Source organism: Palaemon carinicauda, chromosome 5 (assembly GCF_036898095.1).
Source record: "Palaemon carinicauda isolate YSFRI2023 chromosome 5, ASM3689809v2, whole genome shotgun sequence".
NCBI classification, from domain to species: domain Eukaryota; kingdom Metazoa; phylum Arthropoda; class Malacostraca; order Decapoda; family Palaemonidae; genus Palaemon; species Palaemon carinicauda.
This window is the reverse complement of record NC_090729.1, coordinates 167024448-167043669: the sequence shown is the minus strand read 5'-3', so window position 1 is coordinate 167043669 and position 19222 is coordinate 167024448. Positions and strand designations below refer to the sequence as shown.

The window sequence follows — 19222 nt, the reverse complement described above, 5'->3', positions numbered from 1 at the left end:
AGAAACATGAAAGTTATGACACCAAATAAATTTGATGTTTTTTCTGTTGATGTTTCTAATGAACCAGAAGATAAACTGAATAAATCAGAAATTCAAGTTGAGGTCCACCATCCGCCTCAACAAATAGATCAGAAGGACACAAATGTAAAACCCAACATATCGAGACCATCTCTGAAGAAACCTACAGGTAATAATATTAAATTAAAAACTGCTAATGGGAAGACCTCATCCAAGATGTCTTCCAGAAGTAATCCATAGTTTTCTCCTCCATTTTGCAGTGGAATTGTCACGGTTTAAGGGCCAAATATGAAGAACTTAAGATCCTAATTCATGAACATTCCCCAATAATTGTATGTCTACCGGAAAGTAAGCTTGATGCTAACACTCCTAGTCCTCGAGAGTATGTTAGTTATAGAACATAATCAACAAGTAGGGAGCCATAGCGGAAGTCTCATGTACGTTTGTCGAGACGTTCCCCAAATACCTTTGTCTATTCGTACACCCCTGCAGGCAGTGGTTGTACAAATCGATATAGGGAGAAAATATACAATATGCTCTTTGTACTTACCTCCAAATGATAGCATTTTGTATAATAATTTACTAGAGGTCATTCAACAACTCCCTCAACCTTTCCTCTTACTGGGAGATATGAACGGTAGACATCCTTTATGGGGTGATGTTTTGGCAAACACAAGGGGCAATATTATCTCATCAATTGTGGAGAATGAGGATGTGGGACTCCTTAATACAGGAGAGCCCACACACTTTCATGTTCAGACAGGAACCTTGTCATGCATTGACCTTTCAGTTGCAAGCTCTAACAGCTTTCTTGATTTTGATTGGAGGACATTAGATGATTGGCATACTAGTGATCATGCTCCAATCCTTATAAACACCAACAAGGGTCCGCCTTTACAAAGATCACCACGATGGAATCTAGACAAGGCAGACTGGGTTATATTTCGTGAGCTAAGTGAAATTGAGGATAGTGCAGAGCAGTTTGAGAGTATTGATGATGCCATAGACCTACTGAATGGAACTCTCCATACAGCAGGAATCAATTCGATTTCCAAAACCACAGGACTATTCAAAAGACGACCAGTCCCATGGTGGTCTTCAGAATTAACAGCCTTGCACAGAGCCACCAGAAAATCTCTTGACTAGATTGCGTAGACGTCGTACTGATGAAAATTTGATAACATACAAAAAGTGTAGAGCACAGTTCCGTCGTGCCATGAAAGAAGCTAGACGCCGATCTTGGGTGTCTTTTGTTTCCTCCATTAATTGTAGAACACCAACATCTGTATGGAGGAAAATAAAAAAGATTGCCGGCAAATTTACCCCAAACCCACCACCAGTGTTGAAAGTGAACGGTCAGTAAGTGACTGAACCAAATGAAGTTAGCAATGCCTTGGCTGACCATTTTTCAAATGTATCACGCAATAGTGTAGCAGCTCCTGGTCACCAGTACAGGAGCATTGAAGAACAGAAAATTTTAAATTTTGCAACAGGAAAGGAAGAATCTTATAATTCTCCTTTTACTGAAAGAGAACTTGATTCCGCACTTGCTACATGTGACGATACAGCCCCTGGACCCGATGGAATTCCATATGCAATGGTTAAACATGTACATTTTAATACAAAGTTATTTATTTTAAGCATTATTAATAGAATATGGCATGATCATAGTTACCCAAGTGTTTGGGAACTAGCCATTATTTTAGCCTTTTTAAAACCCGGTAAGGACTAGTTTTAAGCAGCAAACTATCGACCTATTGCATTGACATCTTTTTTATGTAAAATCATGGAGAAGATGGTCAATGCAAGGTTGATGTGTTACCTTGAAAAGAAGGGTATTATCACCGATTCAATGTGGATTCAGAAAAATGCTCTCAGCAATTTATGTGTTGATATGACTCTAGTCCTCTATTTGTGAAGCCTTTGCTTCCAAACAGCATCATGTGACAGTCTTTTTTGACCTTGAAAAGGCATATATCACATGGAGATATGGTATTCTTAAAACAATTCATGAATTAGGATTAAGAGGAGAACTACCAATTTTTATTCAGTCATTTCTTTCACATAGAGTTTTTCATAGAGTAAATGTCAGGAAGAAGGAGTTCCTCAGGGGAGTGTGCTGAGTGTAACCCTGTTTGCACTAGTAATTAATGGGATATCCTCAGTCATTCCCTGGGATGTTCTCTCAACATTATTTGTGGATGATCTCTCAATATCATTTGCTGGAGCTAGAATGGCAATGGTTGAGAGAAAAATACAACACTCTATTGACAAAATTATCCAGTGGGCCGATATGAATGGATTTAAGTTCTCAACAAGTAAAACTACTATTGTCCCGGATATATACATTAAAGGTCAACGGACACCTTGTGCAAGTGAAGCTAAATTTTTAGGTTTGACATTTGATTGTAGGCTTACATGGGTTTCTCACTTGAAAGCGTTAAAAGCTAAATGTCTTGAGGCTCTGAATATTTTAAAAGTATTGTCCCATACATCATGGGGGCAGACCGCAATATTATTTTGAAATTATACGAGACCTTGATTTTTTCCAAAATTAGTTATGGATGTGAAATATACTCCTCAGCCACCCCAAGCCAGTTAGAGATATTTGATTCAATACATCATGCTGGTATTAGAGTGTCCACATAAGCGTTTAGAACCTCACCTATCCCAAGTCTCCTTGTTGATGCTGGAGAGTTACCTCTAGACCTTTACCGAATGTCCTCTATTATTCGGTATTGGTTTAGATTGCGGAGACTCCCTAATTCTTTAGCCTTTCAGACTGCAAGCCTTGTAAGTCACTTAACATACTTTGAGTTGCACCCAAAATCTCTTCAACCTTATGGGTTTGAGGTGAAATAATTTTTAAACAGTCTTGACATAATTTGAATTAAGGTGCTTCCATTTAAGGTACCATCAATGCCTCCATGGAATTTACCAGAGATATCTTTTTGTAAGTATTTTTTTGGAGTTAAGGAGAATATGATGGACTTAGAATCCAGGTCTCTTTTTATGGAACATGTTGAAGAACATAGGGGATCGACTTTTATATATACTGATGGCCCCAAATCTGATACTGGCGTTGGATTTGGAGTACATAGTAATGGTTTTAATTGTAGAGGTGCACTTCCTCTAACAACTTCAATATTTACACATACTAACCACTGTTGAGAAAATAGCATTGGAAAATTAGGGTAATTTTACCATTTTTAGTGATGCAAGAAGTGTTCTTCAAGCTTTAGAAGTTTTTAATTCTAGTAACCCTTTAGTTTTAAAGATTTTAGAATGGCTTTTTATTATTGGTCGGAGAGGTATAATGGTTCGATTTTGTTGGGTTCCAGCACATGTAGGTGTGTGTGGGAATTAGAAGGCAGATTCATTGGCGAAGAATGCAGCATATAAGTTGCTGCCAAGAAGGTATCCCATTCCCTGTAATGACTTCCTACCTAACATCAAGAAATTGCTTCGCAATAAATGGCAACAGCACTGGGATAGTCTAGATGACAATAAAATGAGAGAAGTAACAAATGTCATATCCTTGGAGGTATGACATGGTGCCCCGAAAATGGGAGACGTCTTTTTGTCGTCTCCGTATTGGTCACACTCGGTTGACACACGAGTTTCTGCTGAAGGGCCAACACCAACCGTGTTGCGACGACTGTTTGGTACCTCAACAGTGAGGCATTTGTTGACCGAATGCCCTAATTATAATAACTTAAGGAATAGATATTTGTTTGAGACTCGAGGTGAGGGTGGCAGGTTCATCCTTGCCAAGATTCTTGGACATGATGTGTTCTACTATGCATGTGGCATTTTTAGATTTATTTCAGAAGCAGGTCTTCTGATAACTATTTAACTTTTATAATGACATTCATCTTTAATGGTTTTAATTGAATATTCTTTTATTTTTTTTATATATAGACTAAATGGTATCGGCATCAATGACCTTAGATGTCAGGATGCCTGAAAACTTTAAATCAATCAATCCCCATTATGATTTGGTTAGGTAATAGGTTGGCCAGGGCACCAGCCACCCGTTGAGATACTACTGCTAGAGAGTTGTGGGGTCCTTTGACTGGCCAGACAATACTACATTGGATCCTTCTCTCTGGTTACGGTTCATTTTCCCCTTGCCTACACATACACCGAATAGTCTGGCCTATTTTTTACATATTCTCCTCTGTCCTCATACACCTGACAATACGATTACCAAACAATTTTACTTCTCTCAAGGGGTTAACTACTGCACTGTAATCGGTCAGTGGCTACTTTCCTCTTGGTAAGGGGAGAAGGGACTCTTTAGCTATGGTAAGCAGCTCTTCTAGGAGAAGGACACTCTAAAATCAAACCATTGTTCTCTAGTCTTGGGTAGTGCTATAACCTCTGTACCATGGTCTTCCACTGCCTTGGGTTAGAGTTCTCTTGCTTGAGGGTACACTCGGGCACACTTTCCTCTCTTGTTTCTCCTTCTCTTGTTTTGTTAAAGTTTTTATAGTTTATATAGGAAATATTTATTTTAATAGTGTTGCTGTTCTTAAAACAATTAATTTTTTCCTCGTTTCCTTTCCTAACTGGGCTGTTTTCCCTGTTGGAGCCCCTAGACTTATAGCATCCTGCTTTTCCAACTTGGGTTGCAGCTTAGCAAATAATGATAATAATAATAATAATAATAATAATAATAATAATAATAATAATAATAATAATAATACAAAGACTACTGAGGTATGTTATTTTGCAGCCACAAATCATTACAATTTGAAGCACAACTTACAACCATAGTGACACAAAGATTCGTATGTACGAGCATCATGTTATTGTCAAACTTAATAAATAAAATTTTTCAATTTGGCTAATAATCTCTCCGTGTATTATGTTTTTAAAATGCAGTAACATGTGTTAGAAGAATATGGTTTCTATAAATCATTGCAATATCGATGGAAAATAATTGCACTCCTATTACAGTAGGCCTACATATGTTTTTTCGCCTATATTTCTATATTATAAGGCTCCTCGGAGTATTTGATTGAGTGTAAATCCCGTAGATTAATTTTGCAAGTCTAAGTACCTCTTAATGAGTCTTGACAGATGTTTTATTGCCTTTGCCCCTTTTATCTGGATTCGAAACAGATTATTCTCAAGCAATCATGAAGAAATCAACAATACTAACATTATTATTATTATTATTATTATTTGCTAAGCCACAACCCTAGATGGAAAAGCAGGATGCTTTAAGCACAGGGACTCAGTGAGGAAAGGAAACAAGGAAAAGTAAAATATTTTAAGAAGAGCAACAATATTGAAATAAATATCACTTTTATTGAATTAAATGTATTGTTTTGATTGGTGGGAGCCCCCTCTTGGCGGGTGGCCCGAGGCCTAGGCCACTGAGTCACCGCCCCCCATAATCTGTATGTAAGCCCACCTCTCATGTACCTGGGTTGTACCAGAAAGGCTTTCTTTTATAGTTAAATTGTATTAATTTTCAGTTAAAGCATAAACTCTCTTAAGTGAGTATAGTTATTCCAAGTCACTTCTGATCTGTTACCGTTTCAATGATGATAGGCATCTTGCTTCTCCAAATAAGTACATCTGTGATTATCATTAAACCAGGGTTTATCTTTCATTTTATATTTCAGTACATGAGAAGGGATATGCCTATCATTTATGGTGACCAGATTCTCATTCAAGAGAATAACAGGCTGAATACATATACAATTGTGACCAATTTAAATTCAAAAGATCACTCAAAATACAATTCCAATCTACTTTATATTTTATGTATATCTTATATGAGTATGACACATCAGGTACAGGTTGTTCAGTCTTAATTATGAACGAAATTAAGGCATGATCAGACGTCGCTACTATAGAACCATCCTTACTTGTTATAACACCAGGAGAGTTGGTGTATACTAGGTCCAAGCAGTTACCAGACTTGAGCAGCCTCACTTATGATTTGCTCACAGCCTAATTCCGAGGCAAAGGCCAAAGCTCTTAATCCATAGCGATCAATAAGAGAAACAGAATTTAACCAACAAGAAGAAAAGATGCCTTTCTATCATCTTTTTGTATCTTAACCTTAATGTTAAGAAGACAATAGAAGATAGAATCTTTCAAGTCTAGATTCTGGTTGACTGAATACAAACAAAAGTATTTATGCGTGCCACAAAATTTTATTACCTCAATTTAATGACATCCACAATTATAGCTGGACTTATGAGAAGCACACACGTTTCCCTTGCCTCAAGAATGACATCCCGTTTCAAAACTATTGGTCTCTTAAATACTGTTATAAGGAGCTCGAATGGTTGCATCATTTGTGAGCATAAGAGAATGTCACGCTGTTTGGAGGCAATTGTATGGTCTTCAATATTGTCATGCAGTCCACAAATATTGCAATACAATAATATTACAACATTGGCGGTCTAAAATGTACCAGTTAGGTAAGGCCAGCCCTTACCTCGAGTTACCATTAGTTCCTAGATGTCGACTTGGTGGGCGGGAGGAATGATATCTTAAAGGGAAGAATGCAAAATTTTCAGTTTTGATGGGGGTAACATTGCTGTTAAGTTGGCTTCCGGGACAAAGAAATATGAATATCAGGGAAGTTTCTTAAAAATTATGTTGTATTAACTTTCTCTTTGCTAATACAGTACAGTACTGTAATTATGTAAAGAGAGAAACACATTTGGTAGGTGTTTTGTCTTGGTCTTAGAATTTCAGCAGGGGATGTGTTGAAGTTGCCTACAGTAAGTATATTTCAGTTAGATTAGTAAATTAAGGTAGAAATTTTCTTTACATAACAATAGCATAGAAAAGAATGGTTAGGGGGGGGGGGGCAGCCGGCTAATGCTGTTTCTAAGGTAGTAGGTTGGCCAGGGCACCAGCCGCCCGTTGAGATACTACCACTAGAGTGGTATTGGATCCTTTGACTGGCCAGACAGTAATGCATTGGATCCCTCTCTCTGGTCACGACTTATTTTTTCTTTGCCTACACTTACACAGAATAGTCTGGCCTATTCTTTACATATTCTCGTCTTTCCTCATACACCTGATAACAATGAGATACTTAACACTTCTTCACCCAAGGGGTTAATTACTGTACTGCAATTTGTTCAGTGTATTTTCCTCTTGGTAAGGGTAGAAGAGACTCTTTAGCTATGGTAAGCAGCTCTTCTAGGAGGAGGACACTCCAAAATTAAACCATTGTTCTCTAGTCTTGGGTAGTGCCATAGTCTCTGTACCATGGTCTTCCACTGTCTTGGGTTAGAGTTCTCTTGCTTAAGGGTACACTCAGGCACACTATTCTATCTTATTATTATTTTTTTTTCTTCCTCTTGTTTTTTTGAAATGGTGTGTTGGGCAGGCCTAATAGAAGGGCCATGGATGTCTGGTGGTTTATCAAGAGGTTGTCTTTTCCTTTTTCTGACTTTTTCTTCTCAAAACCATCCTTACTGTCCTCCCTTCAGTTGAAGTGGCTATCCTGGAGGGTATTTAGCCTTGCATGGTGTATCGGCTCCTCCATGTTGACCAGTTTTTCCAACTTTTTACTATAGTCTATGGGTATCATCAATCACTTTATTTATAATTCTGTACATATTGTTTTTGTTATAATTCTAGTTAATCTAGTTTTTAAGTATGATTTGTCTTTTTTATTTCTATTAATTCTTATACTGTCTGGAGACATTGAGCGAAATCCGGGACCAGTACGTCCTAGATTTCGTCAATGTCGTCTTCTGTATTGCAATATTCGTGGTCTTCATGCAAATATCCAGGACCTTACAGTTGCGTCCAGACAGTATGATATTCTTTTGTGCTCAGAAACTTTGGTTTCTAATATGAGGCACTCATCTGAGCTCCTTATAACTGGTTTTAAGAAGCCAATAATGTTGAAACGTGATGCCATCCCTAGGGCCAGGGGAATGGCGGTGTATATTAGGACCGAGTACCCTGCTTCTCATAAGTCCTGCTATCAATGTGGATGTCATGAGATTCAGGTAATAAAAGTTTGTGGCAGGCATAACAAATTTTATTTGTGTTCGATCTACCGGAATCCAGACATGGATGATTCTATCTTCGATTGTCTTCTTACCATTATGGCTAAGATACAAGATGATAGAAAGGCTTCTTTTGTCTTTGTTGGTGATTTTAATGCTCACCATAGGGAGTGGTTAAGTTCTATCTCTCCTACTGATCGCCATGGCTTTAGACTTTGCCTCTGAATCAGGCTGTGAGCAAATCATAAATGAAGCTACTCACAGGTCTGGTAATTGCTTGGACCTCGTATACACTGACTCCCCTGGCGTTATAACTTGTAAGGTTGGTTCTCCAGTCGGGACATCTGATCATGCCTTGATTTGATTATTAGTGAAGACTGAGCAGCCTGTCCCTGATATATCATATTCTTGTAAAATTTATATGAAATCCCAAGCTGACTGGAATGGGATTTTGCATGATCTTTTGTGCTTGAATTGGTCACAATTATATAATAGTGTAGATCCTGTTGTCCCTTTGAATGAGAATCTAGTCAACATAATTGATAGGCGTATCCCTTCTCGTGTGCTAAGGTACCGAGTGAAGGACAAACCGTGGTTCAATGATGATTGTAGATGTGCTTATTTGGAGAAGCAGGAGGCCTATCACCTTTGGAAGGGTAACAGATCAGATTTGACCTGGAACAACTATACTCAGCTTCGAGCTTTTGATCAGAGAGTTTATGCCTCAACTGAAAATGAGTACAATTTAACCATGAAAGAAACACTTTTTGGTACAACTCAGGAACATAAATGGTGGTCTACCCTTAAATCTGCACTCTTTGGTGTAGATGCAACCAGATGGCTCAGTTACTCACTGTCCAAAGGAAAAGGCAACCCTTTTGGCTGATGTTTTTGACAGTAAACAGAGTAATGAAAAACTTGAACTTCCTTATTCCTGTTTTCCTGGGGCTAAACTAACTAGTTTAGCTTTTCGATCTCGTGAGATTAAAGCTCTGTTGGTGGACCTTGATGCTTATGGAGGTGTAGACCCAAATGGTATTTTTCCTTTATTTTTTATAAAGACAGCAGATTTCTTAGCTCCAAAGTTATCTGTTATTTTGCGCAAGTTAGCAAGAAGAGGAGCTGTTAGCACTTGTTGGAGAATTGGTAATGTTACTCCTCTATGTAAATGTGTTTGTGGTAGCTCAAGTCCCACTGATTACCGCCCAATTTCCATAACTCCCATATTATCTAAAGTTTTTGAACGTCTTCTGGCAAAACGTCTTAATAGGTTTGCTGAAGGTAATCATCTACTCCCTAGTTTGCAATTTGGTTTTCGTAAAGGCCTTGGAACATGTGATGCCCTTCTTACAATCTCCAATGCTGTACAGAAATCCCTTGACTGTGGTCGGGAATTTCGTATGATTGGCCTTGATTTTAGTGCTGCCTTTGACCGTGTTAATCATGAGGCCCTTGTTTTCAAACTGAAACAGTTGGGAGTGGGTGGGTCGTTTCTTAGCATTATTATTGATTTTTTAAGTAATAGATCTCAAAGAGTTGTTGTTGATGGGCACCATAGTGATTATAGGAATGTGATATCTGGTGTTCCACAGGGTAGTGTTCTTGGCCCATTACTTTTCATACTATATACACATGACATGTGGTTTGGCCTAGAAAACAAGCTTGTTGCATATGCAGATGATGCTACTCTCTTTGCATCAATTCCATCCCCTAGGGTTGGTGAATCCCTTAATAGAGATTTAGCTAGAATTAGTGCATGGTGCAAATTATGGGGTATGAATTTGAATCCTAACAAAGCTCAAAGTATGATTGTAAGTAGGTCAAGGACAGTGGCTACTCAACATCTGGATCTCAGTATTGATAGTTTCTTTAAATTTGTATGACTCTTTCAAAATTTTAGGTGTGATTCTCGACAGCAAATTTACTTTTGAGAAACATATAAGGTCTGTGTCTTCTTCAATTGCACAAAAAAAAGGCTTATTGAGAAAGTCTTTCAAGATTTTCGGTGATCAATCTATTCTGAAGAAGTGTTTTAATTCTTTCATTCTACCTTGTTTTGAGTATTGTTCTCTTGTCTGGTGTTCAGCTGCTGATTCTCATCTTAATTTGTTGGACAGAAACTTACGGCCTATTAAATTTCTTATTCCTGATCTAGATATTAATCTCTGGCACCGTCGTTCAATTAGTTCATTATGCATGTTGCATAAGATTTTTCATAACTCTGACCATCCTTTACATTCAGATCTCCCTGGACAATTCTATTCTGTTCGTAATACTAGGCAGGCAGTTAATTCTAATAGCCAGGCCTTCTCCATCATGAGGCTCAATACTACGCAGTACTTTAGAAGTTTTATTCCAGCTGTTACCAAGTTGTGGAATGATCTTCCTAATCGGGTAGTTGAATCAATAGAACTTCAAAAGTTCAAAGTTGGAGCAAATGCTTTTTTGTTAACCAGGCGGACATGAGTCTTTTTATAGTTTATTTATGACATATTTGTTTTTGATGTTGTTAATAGTTTATATATGACATGTCTGTTTTGACGTTGTTACCTTTTTTAGAATGATTTATTGTTAATTTGTTCTCTTCATTTATTTATCTCCTTATTTCCTTTCCTCACTGGGCTATTTTTCCCTGTTGGAGCCCCTGGGCTTATACTATCTTGCTTTTCCAACTAGGGTTGTAGCTTGGATAGTAATAATAATAATAATAATATAAGGCCAGGACTTTGACATTCATACCACTTGATAAGGTGACTTAGGAAATCTCCAAACTGCATAGGATTTTTGCCTGTGACCTTTGGTTTGATCCTAAAAATTAGTGGGTTTTTTTTTCAAATTCTATCTCCTCCCTTGATACTTAACATTAAGATCTGGGATTACTACTTTATATAGACCTGATGTAGACTGTAGACCTCCAATAATTTTTTTTTTTCCCTAAAAGTAATTTTTTGCTAGATATGAATTTCTTCATTATGGTAAAAAAAATAAATCCTATAAATCAGGGAAAAAACTAAGAAAAATTATGAAACAATAATTGGAAAAAAGGCTCTATTTAATTGTTTTATAATGTCTTAAGTTATGTAAAAAATTTCAATGCTATATCTTTGAAACTAAGGGAGAAGATAGAATTTGAAAGTCAATAAGTATAGTTTTAGATATGGGCGTTCAAAGTTTTTCTTTGTATTTTTACAAAGACAATTTTAATAAATCTTGATTATTATAAATTGTATGATCCTCTTTGGATATTAATAAACCAAAACAATATTATTTATCATAATCATAAATTAAGATCTCTTTGTGCAATATCTTGCTTCTTTAGGGGAGACGGTCGCTCCATCTTCTCTCTCACTAACTCTGCTGATATCACTGATATTACCCACTTCTGCACTCTTATAAGAGTGAATTTTCTTCTTCCTTATGTTAGCGAGATGTTGAAATTGTCTTTTCCTCTTTGGCATATCTTTAAAACTAAGGGAGAATATAGAATTTGAAGGTCAATAAGTATAGTTTTGAGATACAGACGTTCAAAGTTTTTTTTGTGTTTTTACAAAGACAATATTAATAAATCATGATTTATGAATTTTATGTTCCTTTTTGGATATTAATAAACCAAAATAACCTTATTTATCATAATTCAATTATAAATAAAGATCCCTTTCCTCAATATCTTGCTTCTTTAGGCAAACCGGTCGCTCCATCAACTCCTCACTACGCTAATATCGCTGGCATTACCCACTTCTCAACTCTTATTAGAGCAAATTTTTTTCTTCCTATGTTAGCGAGATGTTGAAATTGTCTTTTCCTCTTTGGCATAATGAAATTCTTGCCAAAACCAAGGAAAACAGACGTAAAAACGAGTGAATGACAGAGGTCAAACTCAACCGTACGCTCTCTCTCTTAGGTTTATGCTAGCACTGAAGGAGTGAGGGGTATTATCATAAAACTTCCTGTCTTGTGACTTATGGAATATATGAATATACCATTGCTCACAATTTGTTTTTATCAAAATATAATGATTATCAAAATTTATCATAAGAAATACTGCATTTTTTTAGAGATCAATGTTTTTGGTTTATTGAGTTACTTTTACTAATTACCCTATAACTATGAAAGTAAGAGGAATTTTGACAAAATATTTCGTTAAGGCATCCTCCATTGCCATACGAAGCTCACTGAATTTTTTCAGGATTTTGTGTATTTCGTCCTATACCCCCATATAATGGCATACTGGCCGGACCCCTCAAGTAAAGAAAGTAAAAGAGAGAAAAGAATGTTGAATGGTTTGTAAGATAGGTTTAGTTGAATGGAAAAGTTGATTACTGTATATGGGAAGATCTGACAATCTGCGTTTCTTCTTAATTTATTTTGTAGTTTGTTATTAAGGGTTATAACTATTTTGGGTATCACCTTCCCTCCACAATTTTACTTTTCATAGGTAAGATCTTATATAGATAAACAGGATTTTACACTAAAACCTATATTTTGTATGGAAATATAGATTTAACCTTTGAAAATTAATACAGTAGTTTTCTATTGAAATGTAATGCAATAGTTTCCTACTCTCCTTCCCATTTTAGGTATTGAAACAAATTAGGTTAGATATAACTTTCACTAATCTAAATCACTTTTTGTTATGGTACTTACTCCACATTGTTTGTCCTCCACTGTCTAATCTTGTTATTACAAGTGGGTGGCTCTACAGTTCTCCTCCAGAAGTAGTTACATGGCAGTAAGAGTAATTATTTTTATTTATTTTGATGTTATGAAATTGGTACTTCTAAAATACAGGTGCAATAGCCTTATATTCTTCAAAGGTAAGAATGGAAATAACACTATTGACTTCAGCAGTAAGGAATGGCCAAAAGGTAAAACCAGTTTATCTACATGTGGGTATATGATTTTCAATAAATACAGTAAAGTGCCGTACCAATATTTAAAACACTAAAAATGTATTAATAAAATTTCATTTTATTTCTACTCATCACTTTATAAATATTAAGCAGGGTAGAGCCACAATAAGAATGGTGTTAAGTGGCTATGCCTTGATGTGACCTCATACACTAAACAGGTAAATTATAATTCCCATATCCTCTGTTTATTTAATGTAAAGCCATACACATTACATAAAATATTGCATAAATATTTTTTGTTCAAAGCTACCAATCATCTTCATCGCTGTCATTTTCATCATCACTGTCCTTGTTATACCCTCGGAGTGAACTCATCATGACATCTTTAACTTTCGGGCCACGAGGGTCAGACTCCAGATCCGTTTTGATGCCTCCAGTCCGAGAGAGAATCCATTCTAGTTCTATAAAAAAAGTGGAAGGCATTAAAATACAAAAACTTTTAGTGACACAGCTGTAATTATCTATATATTTATTTATTTTTTATTTTCTGGTGTATTCTACAACATACAAATATAAGCAACAACTGTAACATGTTGTATAGGGGAGCATATCATTATATAAAATGTATTTGTATGTAGAAAACTAACATTGCCATTCTTCACCTGTAATCTAAATTTACAGTATGCTATCAAAATAGAATTTCAACTAGTTCATGATAATTTTATGAGAAGAATGTTTAATAGTCCTACCTTTCCTTACTCTATATACAAGATGTGTACACTGTATCTTTCTTATAAGTCAAGTATTATAAAATAAAACCATGTTCTCAGTATTGAAGTAGCATTCTAATTTCTCTCAGTATTAAGATAGTAAAGTATTCCAATTTCTATGTACAGAAATAGTTAATCAATAGTCATGCATAACATGTCCCATCACATTTATCTTCAACTAAATTCCTTTAATCCTTTTCTGAACTAAGGATTGCTTTGTTTTATTCCAAAATTTTACATTCATCATCACAAGTATTATTATTTAGATAATATTCAATGCTCAGCAGTTTACTCAATATGGACTGGCAGTAGAAAAATCTTTCCTCTGAAAAAATAAAAAAATATTTCCATCAATGTTTTAAGGAAACACTTTTCTCAAAAACTTTTTTTTTTTTTTCATCCAAATAACAAGCAAACCATTACCAAATTTAAAATGCCCTGTTAATTAGTATTGGAAATGTCTGATATATTGAGAAGAATTAATCCTTTCTACATTCCAGCTCATCCACGTCACACCACAAAACTGAATAACTGCAAGAACTTATCTTAAGGATGGGAATCAAGAGCTTTTGAAATCAAGTGAAGTAAGGATGAAGGACACACGAGAGCACAGCAAATATTTGTCATCCTTCTATTACAAACTTGCCCTAAGGCTTTACAGCCTTCCCTTAGCCTCAGCTTTAGCAAATAACAGCTGAAATCTGGCCAGAGATGTACGGTAAGTAGCTCTTTACATACAGACTATCACAAAGGAAGGTTTTTTCATGGTGGATTAGTATGACAGGAAAGCAGTTTATCTCATTTTGGGCATACCCTATGTAGTAAGAATAACCATGGAAGTATAACAGCCTTCTTAGTCACTTACATCTCTGTTTAAAGTCTACTAAACATAAAGTGCTCACACTGAATATTTTTAACCTCATAAACAATAGTATACAAAAACTTGGTTTGGTACATACATACATATACCAAGGCACTTTCCCCAGTTTTTGGGGGTAGCCGACATCAAACAAATGAAACAAAAAGGGGACGTCTCCTCTCTATATTCCTCCCAGCCTGACAAGGGACTCAACCGAGTTCGGCTGGTACAGCTAGGGTGGCACAGCCCACCCTCCCACATTATCCACCACAGATGAAGCTTCATAATGCTGAATCCCCCACTGCTGCTACCTCTGTGGTCATCCAAGGCGCCGGAGGAAGCAGCAGGGCCTACCAGAACTGCGTCACAATTGCTCGCCATTCATTCCTATTTCTAGCACGCTCTCTTGCCTCTCTCACATCTATCCTCCTATCACCCAGAGCTTCCTTCACTCCATCCATCCACCCAAACCTTGGCCCTCCTCTTGTACTTCTCCCATCAACTCTTGCATTCATCACCTTCTTTAACTGACAGCCATTTTCCATTCTCTCAACATGGCCATACCACCACAACACATTCATATCCACTCTAGCTGCCAACTCATTTCTTACACCCGTTCATAACCTCACTACTTCGTTCCTAACCCTATCTACTCGAGATACACCAGCCATACCTCCTTAGACACTTCTCTCAAATACATTCAATTTCTGTCTCTCCGTCACTTTAATTCCCCACAACTCCAATCCGTACATCACAGTTGGTACAATCACTTTCTCAAACAGAACTCTCTTTACATTCATGCCCAACCCTCTATTTTTTACTAATCCCTTAACTGCCCCCAAACACTTTGCACCCTTCATTCACTCTCTGACATACATCTGCTTCCACTCCACCATTTGCTGCAACAACAGACCCCAAGTACTTAAACTGATCCACCTCCTCAAGTAACTCTTCAATCAACATGACATTCAACTTTGCACCACCTTCCCTTCTCGTACATCTCATAACCTTACTCTTACCCACATTAACTCTCAACTTACCTTCTCTCACACACCCTTCCAAATTCTGTCACTAATCGGCCAAGCTTCTCTTCCGCGTCTGCAACCAGTACAGTATCATCCGCAAATAACAACTGATTTACCTCCCATTCATGGTCATTCTCGTCTACCAGTTTTAATCCTCGTCCAAGCACTCGAGCATTCACCTCTCTCACCACTCCATCAACATACAAGTTAAACAACCACGGCGACATCACACATCCCTGTCTCAGCCCCACTCTCACCGGAAACCAATCACTCACTTCATTTCCTATTCTAACACATGCTTTACTACCTTTGTAGAAACTTTTCACTGCTTGCAACAACCTTCCACCAACTCCATATAACCTCATCACATTCCACATTGCTTCCCTATCAACTCTATCATATGCTTTCTCCAGATCCATAAACGCAACATACACCTCCTTACCTTTTGCTAAATATTTCTCGCATATCTGCCTAACTGTAAAAATCTGATTCATACAACCCCTACCTCTTCTAAAACCACCCTGTACTTCTAAGATTGCATTCTCTGTTTTATCTTTAATCATATTAATCAGTACTCTACCATACACTTTTCCAAGTACACTCAACAAACTAATACCCCTTGAATTACAACACTCATGCACATCTCCCTTACCCTTGATTTGGTAAGATATCCAATTAAGTTAATTGAGGTAAGTTTTAATTTCTTTTTATTTTAATTCGTCTCCAAGTGTTCTCTCAGGTGAATGATTTATTTTGCATTTTTTGTGGTTTAATAGACAAATTAGTTTGATTTTGTCTTGAGTGCAAGAAAATTTTCCCTCTTAAAAAATTCTACAGAACAGTCAATGGTATAACCTCGTCAATAAATAGTTTAATTTCTTTAACATTATTGAGTGCAAACAAAATGAAGATATGAAGAAAGGAGATTTAAAGAGAAACTTACTTGAACTTAACTCATTTGCAGAGTTTTAGAAGGAAATTTATGGCCATGTTCTTGATTTGTATTTGTTTTGACATGAATAATTTAGCAAGGTAATTACAACTTCTGAGAAAGGACGAAGGTTGCATCAGTCTAGTTTCCTTGATGAATTCTGTTCAGATACTTTGTATTATTGTATATTTTTAAACAAAGTAACTTAACATTTATGCAAGATAGAATTTACTATTTAATTCCCAGTTATTTAAAAATTAGGTTAATGACATCATATTAAGAAAAAATATTTTGGGAATCTAATTTTGCTGGTCCCAGTACTAGGTCCAATGTCCCAAATCTGATATCGCTCATAGCGATTGGTCATAGTTAGTAACTTATATAATTGGCTATTTAACGTACTTTATTGTTGCCTGTTTAGAAATGGTCAGATTTTCATGGACTACCACACTAATAAGGGTATAAATAAGAACTTTTAAACAATGTTGAGGTAATGAGTCTGCTTGAATTTTTTCCTAGGACTTTACTACCAATGACATACCGATTCTAAAATCCCTGTCAAACCTTAAGTGTTACTAGTTTGAAAATCTCCAATTTACTTTCATGAAGGTCCATTACAAGTGGCTCTTAGATTATGAAATTAATGTTTAAGACTTTTAGCAGTAATTAGCCAAAATAGTAAAAAAAATGTATGTATGACAAATAAATAAAGTGCAAAGAAGTTTTCCCGTAAATTGTAATTTAATTTTAATGATTACTTGGTCACTAAGACTAAATTTAGTTCACACCTAAAGATAATATAGGCCCTAAGGTCTGGAGGATGGAATAGTAGTCAACTGGAACCCAAAAGAGAAGGGTTTGTTCAACACATTACTTGCTTTCAATTAATTTATTAAAAAAAATACCTTTAGAGGTTGGTGAAACAAATACAATTAATGGAACAACTCACCATCAAGCTTAAGCTTTTCTCCAACTAATTCAGCAGGACCAATGAACTGTCTCTTCATCTGGCCCTCAAAGTATACAAATATGGCTGGCAAGTTGCGATCAGGAAAGTTGGGGATACAAGTCGTCGATATAGACTTCAGGAACTTTGCCTGAGGAGGAAATAAATTTTGAATTTCGCTAAGAAAAAAAAAGGTTAGTAAAATGCTCGTAAGACCTTACGTGTTCATATACACATAATTTTAAAGCTAAACTTTCAATGCCTATGTTATTAAAGCTCATTGTCTGTTACAATATGTAGCCTGTACTGCCTTCACTGCATAATAGTTTTAGTTGCATAAAAAAAAAATTAATAATAAAATTTCTTATTTCTAAACTCACCTCATGTTTGTATTGTTTCTTCAGAAACTCGGTTTATTTGACACTTGCCCATAAAATTTTAAGGCAAGGATCAATGAGTAACTTATGATTTGGGCTGAATATGCTAACAGATTGGGATACCATTTGCCTTGTGGCCATTTGGGACTAACCAGTCTTATTTGAAACTTGGCGAAATCAACCAACAGACTGGAAGGGGTAAAGGTGTAGGCATCACGATGATCTCATGGGTATTCCTCTAACACTTCCCATGGAATTGGGACGAGGAACAGAACACAAGGCGCTTCTTGTTTAGCCGTGTGATAAACAGATTGGTTCCCGTTAAGCCCCACAAAGCAAAAAGTGTCTTTGTACGCAAAGATATAGGGACCACTCCTACCTACAACTTGCCCCTGGCAACTAAGCATATCTGCTAGAGTCAATTCTTTTTTAGTAATGCAAATTTACACCAAATTGCAGGGGTGACCTTTTAGCTCGGAAAATTTTCCGAATAGCCGATTGGTTGAAAGTAATTTTTTTCCGAATACCATCAATGTTTTTAATTATTTACCGAGTACTGTAATATGAATCAAAACTTATTTACTAACCTAGGAAATCTAAGATATATGTTCTGTAAATAAATAATGTTAACGAATAAATATATTATAAGGTATCGTGATGGTAAGACTAAATTTAATAAAAACACTTGTCGAAGTCAAAGACAGGAGCTTGTTATCTGTATTATTTTGTAACTGTTCACACATTTTAACACAAATTGGGATAAATTACGCTAAGTATAAGAAAATCATGTCCCTTGACGCAGACTCGTTCTCCTTCATCTCTGAAAAAGTCACGGAACTGCAGATCGACCTCTTCGCAACGAGCGACAACAAGAAACTACCTCGTTATGTAGCCCTTACAATGACCCTCAAGCAGAAGCGATAGACGCCATGTCTCTCGACTGGAATAAATGGAACCGCATTTACCCGTTTCCACCAACCAATCTCATGCTAAAAGTCCTCAACAAACTAAGATCCTTCAGAGGAACAACTGCAGTAGTGGCCCCCAAATGGCCCAAAAGCAATTGGTTCCCTCTAGTTCTAGAATTGAAACTGAAGCTGTTTCCTCTGCCGAACCCAGTTTTATCCCAACTGGTTCAGAAGTCGTCTGTTTACGCTTCATCCTTGAGAACCAACAACCTACATCTCGCCCTAGCAGCGAAGAAAAGGTTTGGGATCTTAAAGGACAAAATCGACTTTATCGAAGAGTACAAGTCAAGTTCAACTAGGAGACAATATGTCGTCTTGGAAGAAGTGGGTTTCCTTTGTGAAAGCAAGGATATCAACAGAAATATCAACAGATTTCTCTTTCTTTCTTCATCCACTTACACGAACGAGGCCTGGCTTCCACCACAATAACTGCGTGTAAGTCAGCTTTGACTTGACCTCTTCTGTACGCCTTTCAGGTGGA

The 19222-nt window shown here is 36.5% G+C and overlaps 1 protein-coding gene and 1 long non-coding RNA gene across 3 annotated transcripts in view; one reads left to right on the top strand and one right to left on the bottom strand.

Moving 5' to 3' along the window:
• LOC137641588 (uncharacterized) overlaps positions 1-19222 on the top strand; it is a 265500-nt gene that overhangs the window by 232846 nt on the left and 13432 nt on the right. Inside the window, exons 3-4 of one of the 2 annotated variants that reach the window (XR_011044550.1) lie at positions 14136-14353; positions 17433-17590. This is a non-coding gene — a long non-coding RNA (uncharacterized lncRNA). The remainder of the gene's footprint in view (positions 1-14135; positions 14354-17432; positions 17591-19222) is intronic. The other variant, XR_011044551.1, reaches the window with a different exon arrangement.
• LOC137641586 (phosducin-like protein 3) overlaps positions 13101-19222 on the bottom strand; it is a 53715-nt gene continuing 47593 nt past the window's right edge. Inside the window, exons 5-6 of the mRNA XM_068374294.1 lie at positions 17400-17547; positions 13101-13326 (exon numbers count right to left, since the gene is read on the bottom strand). Coding sequence (XP_068230395.1) covers positions 13172-13326; positions 17400-17547 — 303 coding nt within the window. The 3' untranslated portion in view covers positions 13101-13171. The remainder of the gene's footprint in view (positions 13327-17399; positions 17548-19222) is intronic.